At 43.8% G+C, this 22,078-nt stretch overlaps 1 protein-coding gene across 1 annotated transcript; it reads right to left on the minus strand.

Annotated features, from left to right (window-relative positions):
• Positions 1–2,821: 2,821 nt before the first annotated feature.
• On the minus strand, positions 2,822–11,823 carry WNT8B (Wnt family member 8B). The gene is made up of 5 exons (XM_020994558.2): positions 11,782–11,823; positions 9,492–9,630; positions 7,903–8,028; positions 4,365–4,507; positions 2,822–3,797 (listed from the first exon to the last, which is right to left on the minus strand). The coding sequence occupies exons 1-5, from the start codon at positions 11,794–11,796 to the stop codon at positions 3,264–3,266; spliced, it is 957 nt and encodes a 318-aa protein (XP_020850217.2). The 5' UTR covers positions 11,797–11,823; the 3' UTR covers positions 2,822–3,263.
• Positions 11,824–22,078: the final 10,255 nt, after the last annotated feature.

The raw sequence follows: 22,078 nt of genomic DNA on the forward strand, positions 1-22,078 counted from the left end.
CTGTAAGTTTCAAACAGTTTCCATCTGCCTTCTCCATGGATAAATCACAGCTTTATGATATAATGTAGGGCTAAGAGATGCTATCTCATGGCACTGTTGTAGCTGGGTGATGCAATGGATAGAGCAATGGTCCTGGAGTCAGGAAGACCTGACTTAAAATCTGGCCTCAGACACTTACTAGCTATGTGCCCCTGGGCAAATCATTCAGTTCTGTTTGCCTCAGTTTCTCATCTGTACAATGAACTGGAGAAGGAAATGGGAAACCACTGCAGTATCTTTGCCAAGAAAATTCCAAGTGGGGTCATGAAGAGTCGGCCAAGAAAATTCCAAGTGGGGTCATGAAGAGTCAGACATGAATGAAACAACAACATGAAAAAAATATGTAAAGCACTTTACAAACCTTAAAGTACTATATAAACACTATTGTTGTTATTGTAGACCTAGATCTGGTAAGGGACCATGGAGACTAGCTAGTCCAACCTCTTTATTTTACATATGACGAAACTGAGGCCCAGGGTGTTCAATGGCTTGCCTAAGTTCATATAGGTAGTAAATATCAGAGGTGAGATTTGAATCCAGGTCCCTTGCTTCCAGGGCCAATACTTTCCCCAAAGCACATTCTGCATCTTTAACATGTAATTCAACAATAATCATGGAGTTCGTTTAGATATAGGGTACAATAGATGTGAAATGTATATTCTTTCAAACACAGTCAACATGTTTCGTTTTTCTGGATTGTTGCTTTTTTCCTTCTATCTTCTAAGATCTTTGTTATGAGAGATGCCTTGTTGGGGAGAGCTAGTTTTGGAAATGAACGGGACGTGAAGACAAAAGGATCAATAAAAATAAGATTAAAAATTTTAAAACTATAATGGTGAGGACTGAAAGGGCCCAGACAGGTTCTATCATCACAGATGGCTACCAATCTCAAAGGAGCAAAGGAAAGTCTCTTGAAAGGGTTGGTAAAGAATTAGAAGGTTCTGGGGCAGCTAGGTGGCGCAGTGGCTAGAGCACCGGCTCTGGATTCAGGAGGACCTCAGTTCAAATCTGGCCTCAGCCACATAACACTAGCTGTGTGACTCTGGGCAAATCACTTAACCCCACTGCCTAGCCAAAAACACAAGAATTAGAAGGTTCTGTTGTAGGGATTGGGCAAAGGTGGAAAGGGAGAGGCACTACTTCCTAACAGAGAGTTAGAGAAAGGATCTTATCCTTAGTAGAAAGGAATTATTAGCATCAGAGAGCAGATGGGAAGAGGAAAGGAATGTGAAAATCAGTGCAGCTGCTGTGACCCCCTTGCCTGGGGTGACTCTTGACTATTTGTATGCTCTTGGTCTTGGCAAATGTGAAGGCAGAGGGAACCTGTTCCCACTTGTTATTGTCTTCAAGTCTCTGAAATCACGAGTTCAGAACCCTGCCTCTCCTTACTACTTTAAAGTAATTGCTTTTCTACATCTGGCACGGGTTTGGAGATGACTGTTGGTCCTGGAATCTCTTCCCCTCCAAGAGCCCTAATCCTCAGTTTGGATAGCAAGATGGCCCATCTCTTCTGGTCAGGACAGTCCTGGAGACCTCCTTGCCCCTCTTTGACCTACATTGAGCAAATTCCCACTGTTGCCATGTGGACTGACATTAGAGAGCAACTTCATCATTGGAAAAGCTCTTGGCTACTGTTTTATTGCATTAGCTAATGGGTTACAGGCACCTGGCAGCTTCAGCCATAGGCAAGGGGGCTGAAGTTTCGGAAGGATGGCTGGCATCCACGCTGTATGGCCTGAACAGGAATCCTGGAAATCATCACTCTCCAGCCCTGGAGAAAAAAAAAAGTACATTCTCCAACAGAAGGCAGCAAATGGTTACGATTGTTAGACACAGATTCCAGTGAATTAAGTTCAAAGTGCTCAACTTCTATTGACCTCAGTCCTTCAGAGAGCCACAATTTTATCCCCTTCCATCCTTGTGGGTGCTCAATTTTCCATCAGTGTAGTTCATATGATCCCTCTGTACCCAAGTTGATGGTTGGTTTAACCAGCTGCTAAGGTTGAGATCCACCCTCTGATGATAGCCATGCTTCTGCTGAAGAGCTTCTCTGAACCTAGTTGGGTCGGTTCTTGGACAAAAGACACACAGTCCATCCTTGGTTTTATATTCAAAGCCTGTCCATCTTGGTAGGACTGGCCAGAGTTTTGTGCCAGAAAACAATTCTTATATATAATGTAATTAAATAGCTCAGTCACACAAAGGAAGAAGTTCTTGGTCCTTCCTGCCTGGGTCCAGGTCAGAGTTCATCGGTGTGAGTTTAAAGAACAAACAGTCCCACCTGAAGACCCACCTTATATGAACTCTTCCAGGCAGGGAGATGGGATCAGGGGAATGAGGGAGGGCTCTGATCCACTTCTAGCATCTCTCCATGGCCAATGGAGTCAGAACCATGCTCTGTGGCTTCTCTGGTTCTCTGAAGGGTGCCACTTCTGGGTGCTAATGGGGGATACAACTGTCCCATGGGGTTGGCACCTTGGGCCTCCTGTTCTTCCTTTCCTGTGGAGTACAAACAGGGCTTCCCTTCTGACCTAACTGTTGCAATCATCCAAACCGAACTCCCCAACTAACCTCCCAAGGCTGCCTCTCTTCAGGAATGGAAGAGCAGGGACTACATGGAAGATTCCTTCCACCTCCAACCTTTATTGGAGGAAAAAAGGAGTTACTAGGGAAAGGGACTGCTGCCGGTGAGCAGCAGCTAGTAGAGAAGAGTGGCAAGTAGAGAGACTGGAGGGCAAAGAAAGACCTTAACTGGGTCCCATGAATCTCAAAGTAGCCACACAGCAGTTGGACAGGACGGCTGTGTATAAGACGGTCGCCCCTGACCAGAGCCCACTTAGCTTAAGGAGGGTCAATGACACAGCAGTTATAGGACAAGAGAAGGTGCTCTCACATTCGGGTGCTAGGCCTCCCGATCTCTATGTAGTTGGGGGAGGAGACAGACTAAGGGGCCCCGTGAGGGGTTAGGTTTGGGACCCTTAACTCATTCCCAGGGGGCCAGAGGTGGTCGGAGGGCACGGGATGAGATGGGGAGGGACGCGATTGCCTTGCGCCGGCCTCTCCGCGGGCTGGCAGCCGGGAGGAGGCCGGGTGGGGAGCTGGGGGTCGGAGGACGCGTCTGGGGGCACTTCCGGAGCTCTGGAGTGAGGAGGGCAGCGCCCCGCCGGGTCCGAGGGCCCCTGCAGTCCTCGGGGGAAGGGTAGATGGGGTCGGGGCGGGCTGCCCTAGGGCCGCCTCCTGGGACGCAGCCGCTCTCCAGCCGAGCGGCTGCAGAAGTACTTGGTGACGCGGCGGCGACACTGCTCGCAGCGCACGGCGCAGCACCAGTGAAACTTGCAGTTGCAGCTGGTCACGGTCTCGGCGCGCCGCTGCTCCACCGCCAGCCCGCAGTCTCCGCACAGGCGGCGGCAGCTGCGGCGCTCCCAGCGGCCCAGGGCGCGACCGCGCCGCAGGCACTCGCGGCCTTCAGTGCCTGGCAGGCCGAGCGTCTTGTTCTCCAGGCAGTAGTCGGGCGAGTCTTCCAGGTGCACGAGCTCGCGCGTGGAGATAGCGCGGAAGGTGTCGGCGATGGCTCCGCGTCCCGCCGCGCTGTTGCCTGCGCCCTGCAGCAGCTCCACCTTGAGCGCCGCGTGATACTTCTCCTTGAGGTGCGCGCCCACCTCGCGAAACTCGGGCAGCTGCAGCCAGCACGTCTGAGTGGTGCAGCTGCCTGACACGCCGTGACATTTGCACGTGCGCTTCATGGTGGCCTTCACCGCCTGGCCGGGGAAAGAGGGGTGAGCGCGGGGGGCCTGGACGAGGCCAGTCCCACCCCAGCCTCAGTGGTGCTAGAGAACCTTTCCTCCCGGGGCCACCCCTCAGGATACTGGACACCTCCTGGGAGCTGGCTTCCTTCACCCACCCTCAGCCCCAGTCCGAACCGTGGGGCCCCAGGCTGAGCTACTGTTGGGCCTCATCCTTTTTCCTTTTCCCTAACCCCACCAACCTGAAGTACATCTCTGAAACCTCTTCCAGGTCTCTCCCCAACCTGCACACCGCCTCACCCGCAACTGGGGACAACCCTCCCTCCAAGGGCCCTCTTGTCCTGACCCAAAGAGGGAAACTCCAAATAGGCCTGGGAGACAAGGTTCCTGAATTTACTTTTGGGACCTCAAGCCAACTCAGCAGGCTTAGTGCCTTGGTCTCCTCATCTATTAGATGGGCAGAAGAGCAGCCAGAGGATGAAGGTAGACTAAGTAAAGAAAGGAAAGCCGGCCTTGGGCTTGGGCAGTTGGAGAGGAGCTGGAGCCAGCTCCTGCCCCCACCTAGGTCTTGCCAGGGCTCACCTTGCGGCCAGCTTCATTGTTGTGTAAGTTCATGGCAGCCCGGGCATCCTGCCCAGTCTCCAGTGCATCCACAAATTGTTTGGAGATGGCCTCTCCAAAGCCCACGTTGTCACTGCAGCCACCCCATAGCCAGCCCTGGCCCCCTGGGAAGGAACAGAGAGGGAGGAAAGGGCTCTGAAGTCCTGCCTTAGTGCTGAGGGAGGTGACCCAGCCAGCTCTGGACCTTTAGAAGAGGCATGATGTGATCTGAAGCTGAGACTTTGTGCCCAGGGACCTGGGACAACCTTTAACTGTCCCTGAACCAGGGAGAAAAAGGGGGCAAGGCCAGCCAGGATTCTGAGTATTTGGAGTCCCTCAAATCTGGGAGGATTAATCCTTTCTCATTCAACCAGCATTTATTGAGTGACTACCACAGGTCAAGGACTGTGCTAGGCCCTGGAGATACAAAGAAAGAAAGAAAGAATCCCTGCCCTCAAGGATGTTATATTCTACCGAGGAGAATACAACATGTGCATAGAGAAATAAATACAAAATAATTCATGGGGAGATGACTAGTAGCAAGGGGAACAGATAGGCCTTGTGTAGGAGGCAGCCCATGAGCCCCGCCTTGAGGATGCCAGAGAAAGTCGAGTAGGGTCACTTGCAACCCTGAGCATTAATTAACTCATCCCCAATCTCCTCCAGTGGCCATCCTCCATCAACCCACTTCATAGATTTACATAGTAACAGTGTATGATCTTTAGCAAGAAACAGCTGCCACCCATTCAGCTGATGTTTGAGGGAGTGCAGGAGGTATAGAGAACTCGCTTCTCCTTAGGAATGTTGGGAGATGGCTTAGTAGGTCCTTGGATAATATGTTATATACCTCCTGTCCCTTCACAATCTCTATGGTCTATATAACCTATTTAAAATTCTTATATTTTTAAGGAGAAAAGAGGAAAGAGGAGGGGAGGGAAGGGAGGGAGAAAATTTGTAACTCAAATTTTTTTTAAAAAAGTGAATGTTGGGGCAGCTAGATGGCACAGTGGATAGAGCCTTGCCCTGGATGCAGGAGGACCTGAGTTCAAATTTGACCTCAGGCACGGGCACATAACACTTACTAGCTGTGTGACTCTGGGCAAGTCACTTAACCCCATTGCCTAGCCAAAATAATAATAATAATAATAATAATGATGATGATGATGATGATGATGATGATGATGATGATGATGATGATGAAATTAAATTAAATTTAAAAATAAATAAAAAACGAATGTTAAAAATTGTCTTCACGTGTTATTGGAAAAAATCTTTATGGTATAGCCAAATGAGCCTTCTTGCCATTCCTCACTGCTGACATGTCATTTTCTCATCTCCATGACTTTGCAAAAGCTATTTTCCGGACCTGTAATGCCTTCCCTCCCCACTTCTTTTCCTAGAATCTGTAGTTTCCAACCGAGCTCAGTTCAAGTATCATCTAAATGAATGAACTGATTCCCCTTGCTGCCACTGCTTTCTTCCCAAATTCTCTTTTATTTTTGTATTTACTTTATATATCTGGCATATATACAGAGAGGCAGTGTAGGTAATGGCTCAGGAGTTAGACCTTAAAGCCAAGAAGACATCATTCGAGACTTGACTCTGACATATGCTGGCTGTGTGAACTTGGACAAATCACTTAATCTCATAGCACTTTAAGCATAAGGGGCAGATAAGATGCCAACCTGCATTGGTAGAAGGAATTTCCTCACATGGGAGGTCCCTATACCAACGATATCACAATTCCAGTCCCTAGCCTTATTTTTTATATACTAATCTTTGTAGTCCCAGAGACTGGCATGTAGAGAGTACTTAATAAATGTGTTTGGTCTGATTGATTAGCTGATTCCAGCTTGTAGAAATCCAGGTAGATTCCTTGAGTGCCTAGGGCTTCTGAGACACCTGGGTATCAAAGTGGGTAGAGTCCTGGACCTGGAGTCAGAAAGACCCGGGTTCAAATCCAGCTTTGGACACTTACTAGCTGCACAAGTCACTGGACCAGTTTCCTTGTCTATAAAATGGGGATAATAATAGCACCTACCTCCCCAGATTGCTGTGAGGATCAAATGAGATAATATTTGTAAAGTACTTTGCAAACTTTAAAGTTAGTTATTAATGTTACATCCTTTAAATCCAAGTATTCTCACTGAAGTGAAGAACTACTTATACCCATTGACCTGTTGTGTTTCTGAATCTGAGAGGTGTGGGTTGAAAGAAGGGGCTGGATTTCACTTATGTAGCTAGGAGGGGCCATCCTGTCTGTTGAGTATCTAAAATGTATTGGCATGTCACCAGGCCAGTCACCATTTTCATTGCACTAATCTTCAGGGCCCAGAGAGTCATGAGATCTGGACTTTGGAGTAGGGGAGGGGAGATTGAAAATAAGATCAGTGATCAGGGCCACCGAGACAAGATTAGGACATTTCTTCTCTTGACCCTTCTGATTCCCTTTAGCCCCCTGGATTACTTCTGAATGTATGTAATTTTCCTTTCTGATATGAATACATTCTGAAATAGCACACTCATTGTCCAGAGCATGTGGCCAAGAAACCCAAAGTGTGTGTGTGTGTGTATGTGTGTGTGTGTGTGTGTGAAGATGAATAAAACCAGGGCCCCCCAGAGGTGGTAGCCGTGGAGAAATAGGGAGGCCAGCCAACCAGAGACTAAGAATGTCTGTTCTCTGAATCCTAGCAGCTGGTTAGAAACTTGCTCGGGTTTAGATAGCGATGACATTTAGATTATGAAAGGACAGATCATATCTTCAGAGTATTTTATTCCTTGAGACACTGAGGAGCCTGGTTAGGGCAGATCTATGCAGGGCAGGGCCAGGAGGAGGAGCAAGGAAGGTAGAAGGAAGAGGCTGGAAGGGAACTTTGAGGGGCAGGGGATGTAGGAGCCTGAGGAAGAGAAAGGGATTAGAGCCTAAGGATATAGGGAACAGTGCACAGGGTGGTAAGGACTTGAGTTGTGGGGGTAAGCTTCAGGGGGATGAAAGAGTGTGTGACCTGAGGGAGGAGAGGGAGTCTAGAGGACATGCTCCTAGGAGAGAGAGTCACAGAAAAAGAATGAGGGGAATCAGGGAAAAGAAAGGGAGAAGGGCCCCAGGACGAGAAAGGCAGGGGAAAGAACAGGAAAGGGAACGTTAAAGGGGAATGACGGACTACACATTGAAAAAAATAGTCTTCAAGTTCAAGAGAGAAGGGAGGGCTTTCTCCAAGGGTCTGCTTCCATCGTCTTTGCCTGATGAGAATAATTTGTGGGGAAATGTGCATTCTGGGCTTTTCTGGGTCCCATCTGAGGTCTGAGCTCTCCCAGGTCTGGATCCATGAGAAGGTCTGGGCTCAGCCTCATCCATCTCTTGGGAACAGATTTCATTGGCTTAGCTTTTTTTCCCTTAGTGGAAAGGGTCCAGTTCTGTGTAGAGCCTCCCCCCTGATGCCCACTGAGTTCCCTGCCCCTTCATATTTTTATTTCTGTCACTGACTCCCACCCCCACCCACCCTCTACACTGGGTACTTACCCAGCTGCCCATTTCGGGAATCGTCACATCCACAGTTGTCAAAATCCCCAAGGCTGCAGTTTCGGGTCAACGTGTACATGACCCCAGCAGAGCTGATAGCATGTACAAAGGCTGTCTCTCGATTGGCTGTCAGGAATCAGAATGAGGACATCTAGAGGGGGGTGTAGACTGCCTCCCCTTCAATGTCCCTCATGCCAACCTCAGAGGCCATCTAACTGACCCCATACAGGGAAGCAGGAATCCTCACTACACAGGTGATCACCCACGTGACGTTTCGATGTCTCCAACCTCAGAGAAGCAGCCCATCCTACTGTTGATAACTCCAAACATGCTGAGCTAAAGGTGGGATCCCTGCAACTCTGGAGTCAAGCAAAATATGTCTGATCCCTCTTGCCCATGATAATCAACCAACCAGTAAACATTTATTAAGTGCCTAATATGTGCTAAGTGCTTCAGATACTTGAAGACAGCTATCATGTCCCTTCTAAAAATATTCTGGCCTTGGTCAGAAGCCTGAGTACATAGGTAGATGCTTCTCCAGGTTAAACATTTCCAGGTTCATCAACTGACTCTTCCTTAGTATAGTTCTGAGATATATATATGTACATATGTGTGTGCATATATATGTATACACATACATATATACACACATGTGTATCATTTATGTGTGCATCTACATACCTACACATACATACTCACACATACACACATACATGTATATTATAGAATAATTAGTACGTCATACATGACGCACAATAGTATAGTATATCATACCACTCCCCTGCCTCAATCTGCTCTATGCTCCATTTTCCAAGCTTTCCTTTCATCCCCTCTGTCCCTTGCTCAGCTTGTCTGTTCCCTGCTTTCCTCTGGTGCTCTGCCAACTCTGCCTTCTGGGAACCCAAGAAAAGACCTCTAGCTGAACTGGGGACTGGGAATGGGTCTGGGACAAGACCGAGCCTGAGGGAAATTGAAGAAGAGAATGAGTCTGAGGAGCCTGCTCTAGTGACCCTGAGACAACTTTGCTCCAGAACAGCTGTAGCCAGAGGGAACCAAAACTCTGGCCTTCAGGAATGATAATCCTCACCTGAGCCCCAGGGTTGTTGGCTGAGTCCGCTGGCCAGTGGTATGTATGTATATGTGTGTACGTGTGTGCTTGCATGCATATGTTATTTGGAAGTATGATGCCTACTCAAGCTTTATGCCCATCATGAAGCAAACTGGATTCAATCCAAGAAATATTTATTAAATGCCTCCCCTGAGCAAAACACCGGGAATACAAAGATTAACCCCACATACATCAGCCCTCTCTTCCCCTGATAATAATAGGATTTTGTAGGGGCAGAGAATGGGACAGAATAAGTGTGAAGCAGCACTGACATGAAAGCCCATAGAGCAAAGGCTCTAAGAAGAGGAAAAAGCAATTTTTCTGGGTAGACAAGATTTCAAAGAAGGAGCTGAATGGAGAAATGAGGCCAGGGCCAGAGACCCCTGAAGGGGTGTGTATATATGTTTAGGGCTGTGCCAGGATATGGGGCTCTAACCTGTGGCCAAGGGGTCCCAGGAGCTGCGGCTGAGGCTTTCCTTACCACTGCGTAGCCCGCCATGACTGGACAGCTGGAGCGCTCTCTCCGGGCAGTTCCATCGGTCCCAGGCAAACTGGTATTTACATTCTTCAATGCCACTCTGAGCGCCAGCAGCCACACTGCTGGAGTAGATCAGATAGGCCTGCAGGGACAAGCGTGTCAGCGAGCACAATCACCCAGATCAGTCAGTCAGCTAGCATTTATTAAGTACCTATTATGTGCTAGGCACTGTTGTAAGCACTAGGGATACAAAGAAAGAAAAAAGATAGCGCCTGCTCTCGAGGAGCTCACAGTTGGAGGGGAAAACAACATGCAAACAGCTATATTCAAGCAGTATAAACCCAGGGTAAGATGGCGATAGGTCTCTGAGGACTCAGATTACTCCCATACCTGTCAAATCTAACTCTTCTCCCCACTCCACCTGCATCACCTAATATATGAACATGAGGCTGCTGACCTCATCATTATTGATGCACAACTCTGCTCAGCATGAGCAGTAGCAGGACAGCAAGGTCAGGTTGACCCTGGAGGGCAGGGGTCAAAGGGGAGGGGGATGGAAAGGCAGCAGCTGCGGTTAATAGCCCTGGGTCTCTCCCTAATCCTGGGGCAGCCTGCAGCCTACACATATAACCAAGACAACACAAGGCTCTCACTGCTGCATTTAAAACTAATATTATTAGATTTATTTTGAAAAGCCATATGATATTAAAGGAAGAAAAGAGAAAATGATAGGATCTCACAACAGAGCAGCCCCACATGGGGGGAGGCCTTTCCTGACCCCCAGTATCTAATGCCTTCTCCTCTCCTTTACCTTCCCATTACCTTCCTTATCATGTACACGTATATGTGTGTCTCCCCTGATAGACTATAAGCTCTTTGAGGGCAGGGAGTATTTAATTTCTGACTGTGTATCCCTAGTGCCTAGCACAGGATCTGGCACAGAGGGGTACTTAATAAATGCCTGTTGATTGGTTAATTCCTGATTGTCTTTCTTTGTACGGAGGAAGATCTTCCTTACAGGAGGCATGAACAGGGGTCATTCCACTCAGTTGTTTGAGAACACCAAAGGAATTAGTTACGATGAATCTATGTCAGGAACTCAGTAATAGCCTTGACAATACCTTTTGATATCCGAGAGAGTTTGCCAGTGGGATGCTCCAAGGTTCTGTCCTCTTTCTTAAAGTGTCAGGGTTAGAAGTTTCTAGACTTTAATAGGCTCAAAACCCTACTCCTTTATGGCATAGTGAGAAGAATACTGATTTGGAGTCTGAGTATGAATCCCAGTTTTGCTATCCTCTGCTGATATGACTTTGGACAAATCATTTAACCTCTCTGGGCCTCGATTTCCTTATTTGTAAAATGAGATGATCTCTAAGGGCTCCTCTAAATCTACATGAGCCCAGGAAGAAAGGGAGAAGCATCTTGACCTGGAAGTTGAGGCAGTAACCTGGGAGTCAGGACTCCATATTGACTTCCTAGCTTGCCATTCTGCCTTGGGCCAATCATCCTGTCTATGTTTTAGTTTCTCCATCTGTACAATGGACAATCCTGGTCACTTCCCAATCTTCCAATGTGTGATAACATAAGTAACATAGATCATATTGTTCTAATTTTGTTTGTCTCCCCATTCTGAAGAACAGGGTACCTCCCCCAGGATCAACCTTCTTCCATTCCCTTTCTCCAAAAAAAGGGTATCAGCATCTCAAACATAGGAGGGAACAATTTTGTCTCATTCTGCCTTGGTCAGATCATATCTGGACTACTGATTTAGTTGAAGGAATTAGAGATGTTTACCCAGGAGAAGAGAAGACTTAAGGGAGATATGATGGCTTCTTATTATGTGTTACATGGTAGAATATAAGTGGCTGAAGGCCAGAAACTGTTGGATTTTTGTCCTCTCTGGAAGGATCTTCTGAACGAGCAAGGACGCTGATGTGGATACAGATTATTAGGATAAGAAACAGAGTACAAGTTCACAAAAAAGGTTCAAACTAAGTTCATAAAGGAGGTACCAGGGAGAAAGATTCCTTCTCACTGGCTGGTGGTCAGAGAAGGCTTCCTGTGGAAAGTGGCGTTTGAGATGAGCCTGAAAGGAAAGACAGGATATGGAAAAGGAGAAGAGGTGGGGAGGGCACTGTAGGCAGAGGAATGGTATGAACAAAGGCATGGGAGGTGGGAAAATGCATGAGGTTGTCCTGACTCCCTTGGGAAAATGTCATAGATAATGGAAAATTAATGTGGTATCATGAAGTGGTCAAAGACCCCAAAGGAGGAAATCAAAAGTTTCTCTTACCTTTGGACCAGTCATCAGGAAATTATTGACTGACCTAGAATAGACAGAGATCAGAACATGAAAAGAGGAGCTAACTGTCCTCTATCCCAAGTAGCTGCTCCTTTCCTATCCACTCCAGCTCGCTGTCCTCCTTTCCTCTACACCTTCAGATTCTGCTCTATCAAGCACTTTGGATACCTGCTTGAGCCATTGTCTCCCTCCTCTCATCTTATTCATTCCCACTCTCAGCTGTACCCCCTGTCCTGGCCATCTTAAATCACTCTCCCCCTCCCAAATGTTTCTCCGATTCCATTTGGCAAAACAAATATTTATTAAACTCCTACTAGGTACTGAGCACTGTGCTAGGTGCTGGGGATACAAACTCAAAGAATGAAATAATTCCTCCACAAAGAAAGCACAAGGCTCTCAGTGATCTTAAGATGTTCCCTGCCTGCCAAGAAACCTCATTAAAAGAAAAAAAAAGACAACATACACATAATAAGGCTGAAAATCATGAATGTTGTGGCCTCAGAAGAAGACAAATTGTTGATGAGCCAAAGGGTAATAGAAAAATGCATGATGAGTGTTTTACCCTGAATGATTTTCATGCTGCAAGTGGTATAAAAGATGTCATAGAGGCTGTATATGTTTGGAAAAGGAGGTGAACTGGTAATGTGAGAGGAAAAGATAGCAGGTACACTGCATTGGTATCCACGAAATATTTTTCTAGCATTTTATTTTTTAATCTTATTTAATATTTTCCCCAATTACATGTAAAAACAATTTTAACATTCTTTTTTCCCCAAATTTTGAGTTCCAAATTCTTTCCTTCCCTCCCTACCATCCTCATTGAGAAGGCAAGCAGTTTGATGTAGATTATGCATGTGTAGTCATGCAAAAGTGATGTAGTCCATGAAGTCATTTTGTGAAAGAAAACACAGACAAAAACCCCCATGAAAAATAAAGTAAAGAAAAAGTATCTTTGATCTGCATGTAGGCTCTACCAGTTCTTTCTCTGGAAGATGGACAGCACCCTTCATCATAAGTCCTGCAGAATTGTCTTGGATCATTGTATTGCTGAGAGTAGTTATTTGTAGTAAATTATCATACAATATTGCTGTTACTGCGTACAGTGTTCTCCTGGTTCTGCTCATTTCACTTTTCCTCAATTCATGGAAGTCTTTCCATGTTTTTCTGAGATCGTCCTGCTCATCATTTCTTAAAACACAATAGTATTCCATCACAATCTTATACAACAATTTGTTCGGCCAATCTCCAATTGATGGACATCCCCCTCAATTTCCAATTCTTTACCACCACTAAAAGAGCTGCTAAAAAAAATTAATAAATAAAAAAATAAAAGAGCTGCTATAAATATTTTTGTACACATAGATCCTTTTCCTTTTTGTTTTCTTTATCTGTTTGGGATACACACCTAGTAGTGGTGGTCAAAGGGTATGCATGATTTTATAGTCCTTTGGGTATAGTTCCAGATTGCTCTCCAGAATGGTTGAATCAGTGTACAACTTCACCAATAGTACATTAGTATTTTAATTTTCCCACAGCCCCTCCAACATTTGTCATTTTCCTTTTCTGTCACATTAGCCAATCTGACAGGTGTGAGGAGTAGCTCAGAGTTGTTTTAATTTGCATTTCTCTCATCAATAGTGATTTAGAGCATTTTTATATGACTATAGATAGCTTTGATTACTTTGTCTGAAAACTGCCTGTTCATATCCTTTGACTGTTTATCAATTGAGGAACAGTTCTTATTTCTATAAATTTGATTCCATTTTCTATATGTCTGAGAAATGAGAAACTAACTGGAAATTTTTTTTCACAGTAATGATTGCCAACTATGTATTTCCCTCCATCCTATTTTCCCCCCTGTTTATCCTACTCTCTTCTTTTATCTTGTCTATTCTCAAAAGTGTTTTGCTTCTGACTTTTACTTCTCCCAATCTGCCCTCCCTTTTATCAGCTCCCCTCTCTCTCTCCCTTCCCTTATCCCCTTCCATTCCTGCTTTCCTGTATGATAAGATAGATTTCTACACCCAACTGAGTTTGTGTATTATTCCCTCTTTGAGCCAATTCTGAGGAGAGTAAGGTCCATGTGCTCCCCTCCCTGCTCCCCACCCCCATCTTCCCCTCCACTGTAAAGTCTCTTTCAGGTCTCTTTTATGTTAGATAATTTATCCCATTCTACTTCTCCCTTTCCCCTTCTCTCAGTGCATTCTTCTTTCTCATCCCTTAATCTTATTTTTTAGATAAGTATACCATCACATTCAACTCACACCTCTGCTTTCTGTCTATGTATACTCCTTCTAACTGCTTTAATAATGAGAAAGTTTTTAGGAGTTATAAATATCATTTTTCCATGTAGAAATATAAACAGCTAACCTTATCAAATCCCTTATGGTTTCTCTTCCTATTTACCTTTTTATGCTTCTTCTGCATCTTGTATTTGAAAGTCAAATTTTCTATTCAGCTCTGGTTTTTTCATCAGGAATGCTTGAAAGGCCTCCGTTTTCATTGAATATCCATTTTTACCCCTGAAGGATTATGCTCAGTTTTGCTGGGTAGGTGATTCTTGGTTATAATCCTAGCTCTTTTGACCTTAGGAATATCATATTCCAAATCCTCTGATCCTTTAATGTAGAAACTGCTAAATCTTGTATTATCCTGACTTTGACTCCACGGTATTTGAACTGTTTCTTTTTGGCTGCTTGCAGTATTTTCTCCTTAATCTGGGGGGTCTGGAATTTGGCTATTATATTCCTGGGATCTCTTTCAGGAGGTGATTGGTGGATTCTTTCAATTTCTATTTTGCCCTCTGATTCTAGAATATCAGGACAGTTTTCCTTGATAATTTCTTGAAAGATGATGTCTAGGCTCTTTTTTTGATCATGACTTTCAGGTAGTCCAATAATTCTTAAAGTATCTCTCCTAGATCTATTTTCCAGGTTAGTTGTTTTTCCAATGAGATATTTGACATTCTTTTCTAATTTTTAATTCTTTTGATTTTGTTTTATTGTTTCTTGATGTCTCAAAAAGTTGTTAGCTTCCCACTTGCCCAATTCTAACTTTTAAGGAATTATTCTCTTCAGTGAGCTTTTGTACCACCTTTTCTATTTGGCCAATTCTACTTTTTAAGGAGTTCTTCTCTTCAGTGAATTTTTGTATATCTTTTTTTTCATTTGGCCAATTTTGGTTTTCAAGGCATTCTTCCCTCTTTCAAGGCATTCATTGCTTCTTTTACCATTTGGCCTATTCTGTTTTTTAAGGTGTTATTTTCTTCAGTATTTTTTGTGCCTTCTTTACCAAGCCGTTGATTCCTTTTTCGTTATTTTCTCGCATCACTGTCATTTCTCTTCTCAAGTTTTCCTCTGCCTCTCTTACTTGATTTTTAAAATCCTTTTGGAGCTCCTCCATGGCCCAAGACCAATTCACATTTTTCTTTGAGACTTTGGATTCAGGAATTTTGGCTTTGTGGTCTTCTTCTGAGTGTGTGCTTTGATCTTCCTTGTCACCATAGTAACTTTCTATGGTCAGAATTTTTTTCTGTTGTTCACTCATTTTCCAGCCTATTTCTTGACTTTTAACTCTATGCTAAAGTGGGACTCTGCTTCCCAAATGGAGGAGGCACTGTTCCAAGCTTCAGGTCTTTGCGCCGCTGTTTTCAGAGGTTATTCTGAGGCCCTGTAGGTTTTTGGCTCTTCCTGTACGTGCACTGGCTTGTGAGCGACTACAACCACTGGAACTGTTACCAGGGTCCGTGCTCCCCTGTGGCCACAAGCTCTGCTGTGCTAGTGCTCCTCCTCACCCTGGGACTGTGATCCAGGACTGCAACCTAAACTAAGTAGAGGCGATGCAACAGAGTCCTGCCTCTGGTGCCAGCAAATCTCCTTCTGACGTTGGTCCAATCCCCTTACCTTCTGTGGGCAGAGGAGTCTAGGAATTGTCACAGCTTCTGCTGATACAGTCACCCTGAGACCTGCTCCTGGTCTGTTGGCGCCCGGACTGTGCTTGTGTGTCCTGTGCTGGAATGCGCTCCTCTCTCACTCAGGTGCAACAGAACTTTCCTGCCAACCTTCTACATCGACTTGAAGCGGAGAATTGTTTCACTCCTTCTTTTCGTTGGTTCTGCTTCTCAAGAATTTGTCGTTATTTAATTGTATTTGGAAGACTTTGGGGGACAGCTCAGGCAAGTCCCTGCCTTTATTCTGCCCTCTTGGCTCCACCTCCTCTCCATGAAATTTTCAAAGAAAAAGAGAAATGTATGTTGGGTTAATCCTTGATGGAGGATTTATGCAAAGACACAACACTGATCACATAAAATGAGAAAGCATGTCTGGATTGTACTCAGGACCCAGGGAGGGTATGCACTCATCATAGATCCATAAAAGGATGCGTGTTTGTTCGAGTCGGAGTGAATGCCAGCATAGCCTAGTGGACAGAAATAGCTAAAGAAGAAAGCTAACACACACACACACACACACACACACACACACACACACACACACATCACATGTACTATATGCCAGGCACTGTGCTAAGTGCCTTACAAATATTATCTCATTTACTCATCACAACTCTTGAAGGTAGGTGCTATTATTTTACAGATGAGAAAACAGAGGTAAACAGAGGTTAAGTGACTTAGTGCACCACTTTGTTGCCTCAAAGATAAGAAGACATGGGTTGGATTCTCATCTCTGACACAGAACCTATGTGACCCTGGGGCAAGTCACTTAAGCCTCTCAGTGCCCTAAGATCCTCTCCAAGATCTGTAAGTCACAGAACAGTTGCTTGTTGACATTAGCAGAAGGAGTTTGCTCTCCAGAAGTTCCCTACATCAATGAAATTCCAGGTCTAGGGAAAAACAGAAATAGGCAGAGTATCGTGAGAGTTGCTAGGGGCAAAAAGATGAAAGCACAATCGTACATCTAGAAGAGACCTTAGAAGTCACTGATTCTTAATTAAGCTCTTAATTTTACAAAGAAGGAAACTGAGGCCCAGAAAGGTTCAATGAGTTGTCCAAGATCAGACAGGTCATAAATAGTAGGGTTGGGATTCAAACCCAGTTCCACTAATTCCAAATGTAGCACCCCTTCCATGGTACCATGGTGCCTGCCCTCAAGGAAGCTTCCAAGGGGGAAGGAGTGAGACAGTGGACATGAGTGATGCATAGGAATATTTTGTACAAGTGAGAATATGATTAAATGAATAGGAGAGGTTAGGTCGAGCTGAGAGATTCAATGAGGGAGGACTCATTTCTAACTGGGACATTATAATACTTTCCTGGGGAGGTAGAATTTTAGCTGTTCCTTGAAAGGAAAAAATTTCAACAGGAAGAGAGATGATGGGAATCTCTCTGACCATGGAATCCTAGAATCTCAGAATTGTAAAAAATCTCTGAAATCATCTAGTCCAAGTTTTGACCAAAATTTCCTTCTATACATTCACAACAGGGGGACAATCAGCCACTGCTTGAAGAACTTTGTCAAGGGCAACCTACGACCTCTGGAGACAACCCATTCCACTCTTGGACTAATTGTTAGGAAGTTTTTATTTATTTTGAGCTGAAACCTACCCATTGGCTCTGATTCTTCCTCTGGGACCAAGCAGGATAGGTCTAATCTTTCTTCCCCATTATAGCACTTCAAATAAAAGAAAATAATAACAATACCTAATATTTATATGGTTATTATATAGTATATATTATGTGTCAGGTTATGTGCTTAACACTTTACAAATATTATCTCATTTAGTCCTTACAACAACTTTGAGAGATAGGTGTTATTATTATCCCCATTTTACAGTTGAGGAAATGGAAGCAGATAGAAGTTAAGTGACTTGCCCAGGGTCATACAGCTAGGAAGTGACTGAAGCTGGATTTGAACCCAGGTCTTCCTGACTCTAGTCCTGCCACTCTATCCACCATGCCATGTAGTTGCCTAAATTAAATTAAATCAATTTGAACAAATTAGATTTAACAAACATTTATATTTGGGCTCCCTCTTCTAATGATATTTTATTTTCCCCAATTACAAGTAAAGAAAAATTTTAACATTCATTTAAAAAAATTTTGAGTTTCCAAATTCTCTCCCTCCCTCCCTTTCTCTCTCCCTGAGTTGGTGAGCCCTTTGATATGGGTAGCAACCATTTATTAAGCATCTATGTACCAGGCACTGTGCTGGAGAGGCAAAGAGTGCAGTGAATCATCTCAGGTGCCTTCAACTTCATCACTATCCCAGATGTGATCTGGTCAGGGAAGAGCCTGGGGAGACTGGCCTCTCTTGTGTTTGTAAGATCAGAGATTTAGAATAGGAAGAGACCTTAGGCATCATCAAGTCCAACCCCATCATATTACAGGTGAGGAAACTGAGGCCCAGAGGAATTAAGTGTAGGGTCATACAGAAAGTCAGTGTCAGAGATGAGGACTCAGACCCAGGTCTTCTCAACTCCAAATCTTGCACCCTCTTCACTATGCCACATTTTTTAAAATGCCATTCCTATTTTTTAGTTCTTATGATGATTGAACTTTCAGCCCACTAGAACTCCTAGATATATTATCCCATAAGTTGTTGCCTGACTCTTATGCAACAGTTCATTTTTAACTCTAATGTAGGATTTCTTTTTTTTTTTTTTAAGGCAGTTGGGGTTAAGTGACTTGCCCAGGGTCACAGAACTGGTAAGTGTCAAGTGTTTGGTCTGAGACCGGATTCAAACTCAGGTACTCCTGACTTCAGGGCCGGTGCTCTATCCACTGCGCCACCTAGCTGCCCCTTCTAATGTAGGATTTCACATGTATTCCGCTACAATTCCCTCTTTTTTTTTTTTTGTTTAGCCCGTCATTCTAGTGTGTTAATCTTTTTTGGAACATGACTATCACTGTCCTGCTCTATATTATGTCATCTGCTGATCTGATAGATGTGGAACCTTTTTTTTTTTTATCCAGGTAAGCACAGAGCCAAGAAAAGATCCCCAAGGCATCCCACTAAAGACCTTCTTCCAAGGCTAGAACATACGTTAGATGTCCCTGTGGCACCCACACTCCACACTGACATAAATCCATTAACACAACTTCTCTCTGACTCTTCCAACCAGTTCTGAATCTAGTCCATGTTGTGCACAAGGATTTTGTCAAATGACTTGCTAAATTCAGACATACCACATCTGTGGCATCCACCAGCCTGTTAGCCCAGTCATATGTAATGGAGAGGGATATTGTCTTCCTGCTGCATATCTATAGGTAAGATGCTTCTGAAAATTCATGGTAATGTGCAATGGAGGAAGCTTGACCCCTGATTCAAAGAGTATGCATGTATTTTGTGCCTATTTACTGTCTTCTTACTTTGTGATTAAGAAAAAGCCTTCTAGGTGGCTGCTGAGCCAACCAGAACTGAATGTGCATATAAAAGCCATGAACAGTTACCCATAAAAGGAAATCAGCTATTTCTGGCATTATCTGCTCTCGATGGTCTCATGCTGCCTCTTGATGGCGACCACTTCCCTTTCTCACAAACCAACTCTTTAATCATGCATTCTAGAATTTTGTCAGCAATCCAAGTCAATTTAACCAGATTAGAGTCTGGAAACTCTACCCTCTTTGCCTTTTTGAAAATCAGGACAAAATTTGCCCTTGTCCAATTCTTCCCCTCCTCTCCCACGCTCCATGAAATTTCAAAGTTCACCAGCAGCAATTGGACTATTACATATCTGCCAGTTCTCTCAGTACCCTGGGACTTAGGTTGCTTGGTCCTCATGACTCTCTGAGAGCATCAAGGTGCTTATTTATCTTGCGTTTCAATTCTGTATTAATCATTTTTGTTCTATCTTTCCAATCCAAAGATCATTTTCCTTGATAGAGAAACAGATGCAAAATGAGTTGAACAATTCTACTTTATTTCTGTTTTCTGTTATCATTATCCCATCTACCTCAAATAGAGGTTCTATCCCCCTTTAAAAAAATCTTCCTCGGGTCTCCCAACATGGCAAAAAAGGGACATTTTTGTGGTTGTTAGTTTGCATGACCAAACTCAGCTTGCCCATGGGAGCCTACCTAGTCATTCTCTGAAATCTACTCTACCAAACTGTAGTCTTGAGAGGCAGAAATAACAGGACTTAGCTATTGGATTAGCGGAGTGAAAGAGAGAGGAATCCAAGATAACTCCAAGACTCAATCCTATTAGGAACTGTTGCCTGGACTTGGTTGAAGGATCCCTCTTAAAGATCTAGGGTGAAAAGAATGTGCAGAGAATTTGTCCTCTTACTTATAGCTAGTGAAATTTCACAGCATCCAGCACCTTTCCTAGAAAGGAGAAGCCACGCTCTTCTTGTGGGAACAAAGACCTGGAAACAAAGGGCATGCCCCTCGATTGGGAAATGGCTGAACAAATTATGGCAAATAAATATAAAGGAATGTTTTTGTGCTGTATGAAATGAAGAAAGAAGCAATTTCCAAGAAAGCTGGGAAGACTGTATGAACTAATATAGAGTGAAGTAATAAGATCAGGAGAATAATATATACTATAACATCAATATGGTAAAAGTGAACAATTTTGAAAGACTTAAAAAATCTGATCAACGCAGTGATCAACCCCAGAATACTGATGATAAGGAGTACTCTTTGTCTCCTGACTGAGAATCAAATGCACATTGTTTAGACTTAGCCAATATGGAAATTTATTTTGCTTGAGTAAGCTTACTTGTTATAAGGGTTTTCTCTCATTTTTTCAGTGCAGAGTGGAATGTTAAGGAGAGGAAAACTGTAAAATAAAGGGGATGGTTTCCAAGGTCTCTTCTAGGCCTAAATCTATGGGTTTTGATACTTGAATATGTCTCTTCAGGCATTTATTATCAGAATATAAAGGACTTACCCTAATTTTATGATTGAGGAGAGAGGTTAAGTGACTCACCTCACATAGCTGCTAAGTGTCTGAGGCTGGATTTGAACTCATATCTCCCTAACTTCAGGTCCAGTATTCTATCCTCTGCCTATTCCATGTGTGATCTTGGGTAAGTCACTCAAACTCTTTGGACTTCAGAGCCAACATTTATAAAATGTAGGAGTTGGGCTCCATGACCTCTGAGGGCCCTTCTAACACTAAATCTGTGATTCTGTAACCTCATGGTTCATCGTTTCTTTTTGTTTGTTTTGTTTTTTGTTTTTTATGGCACCACCAGTTCTTAAGAGTCCAGGCATCATTTAGTTCACTTTCCAGCCAAAGCAGGAATTCTGTCCACAACCTCCTAAATAAGAGGTCAAAACACAAATGGATACTCTCATTAAGTCGCCACAGAACTGAGGGCATGGCATGTCCTGAGTTACTGGAGTAGGGATTCTTAACCTCTTTGTGTGTGTCACAGACCCCTCTGGAAGTCTGGTGAAGCCTATGGACCCCTTCTTAGAATAAGGTCCTTAAATGCATAAAATAAAATCCATAGGAATACAAAGGAAAACAAATTTCAATTATATTGAAATATAGCATTTAACATATGTGTGTATAAATTATATATAGGTTATATTATAGATAACCTATATGTTTGTATAGCATGCAACACGTGTATATATGTATATATGCATATGTATATGTTCATGTCTGAGATTAGAAATCTTTTAGAATACAGACTCCAGGAGAATAAGAAATTCACCTTACCTAAAATCTTTCTCCCCTCCATGCCTAGCATAGGGCATTACATACAGCAGGTGCTTAATACATTTTTTCAAGGTAAGATAAAAAAAGATAGATGAAGGAATAAAGGAAGGGAACCAGGGTATAAGCATTTATTAAGCACTCACTGTGTGCCAGGCACTGTGCTAAGTGTGTTACAAATATTATCTCATTGGAGCCTGATAAATGAATATTCCTCTGTGTAGAGAGCAGTAAGAGAGGGGAATCCCCCATGGATCTGGTCATACTCAAAATTCTGATACTTGATCAGGAACAAGGAATCCTCAGAGAAATCTCAATGTTTGTGGGGAAATGCCAGGAAGGTAGACTGAGGATGATCTGGCGAGGTTACAGAAGGCAGAAAAGTAAGTAGGTATGTGTCATTGTGGGGGAGTAACAGTCAACTAACAAGTCTTTATTGAGGATGTAATCGAAATGATAGGCTTCTGTTTATTACTGAGGCAGGCGGATGGCTCAGTGGATAGAACACTGGGCTTGGAGTCAGGAAGACCTGAGTTCAAATCCAGCCTCAGACACTCATTCAGACACTGTGTGACCCTCAGCAAGTCATTTAACCTCTGTTTGCCTCAATCCACTAGAGAAGGAAATGGCAAACCACTCTCGTGTCTTTGCCAAGAAAACCC

The sequence above is a fragment of the Phascolarctos cinereus genome, unplaced genomic scaffold (assembly GCF_003287225.1).
Source record: "Phascolarctos cinereus isolate Bilbo 61053 unplaced genomic scaffold, phaCin_HiC Scaffold_3;HRSCAF=262, whole genome shotgun sequence".
Taxonomy (NCBI): domain Eukaryota; kingdom Metazoa; phylum Chordata; class Mammalia; order Diprotodontia; family Phascolarctidae; genus Phascolarctos; species Phascolarctos cinereus.

Bases quoted from the DNA above. Each gene is read 5' to 3' on its own strand.
- WNT8B (XM_020994558.2), bottom strand. The intron at 8,029-9,491 runs GTAAGGAAAGCC...GATTCCTGACAG, and splicing joins TCATGGCGGGCTACGCAGTG to CCAATCGAGAGACAGCCTTT. The intron at 4,508-7,902 runs GTAAGTACCCAG...GTTCCTTCCCAG, and splicing joins TTCCCGAAATGGGCAGCTGG to GGGGCCAGGGCTGGCTATGG.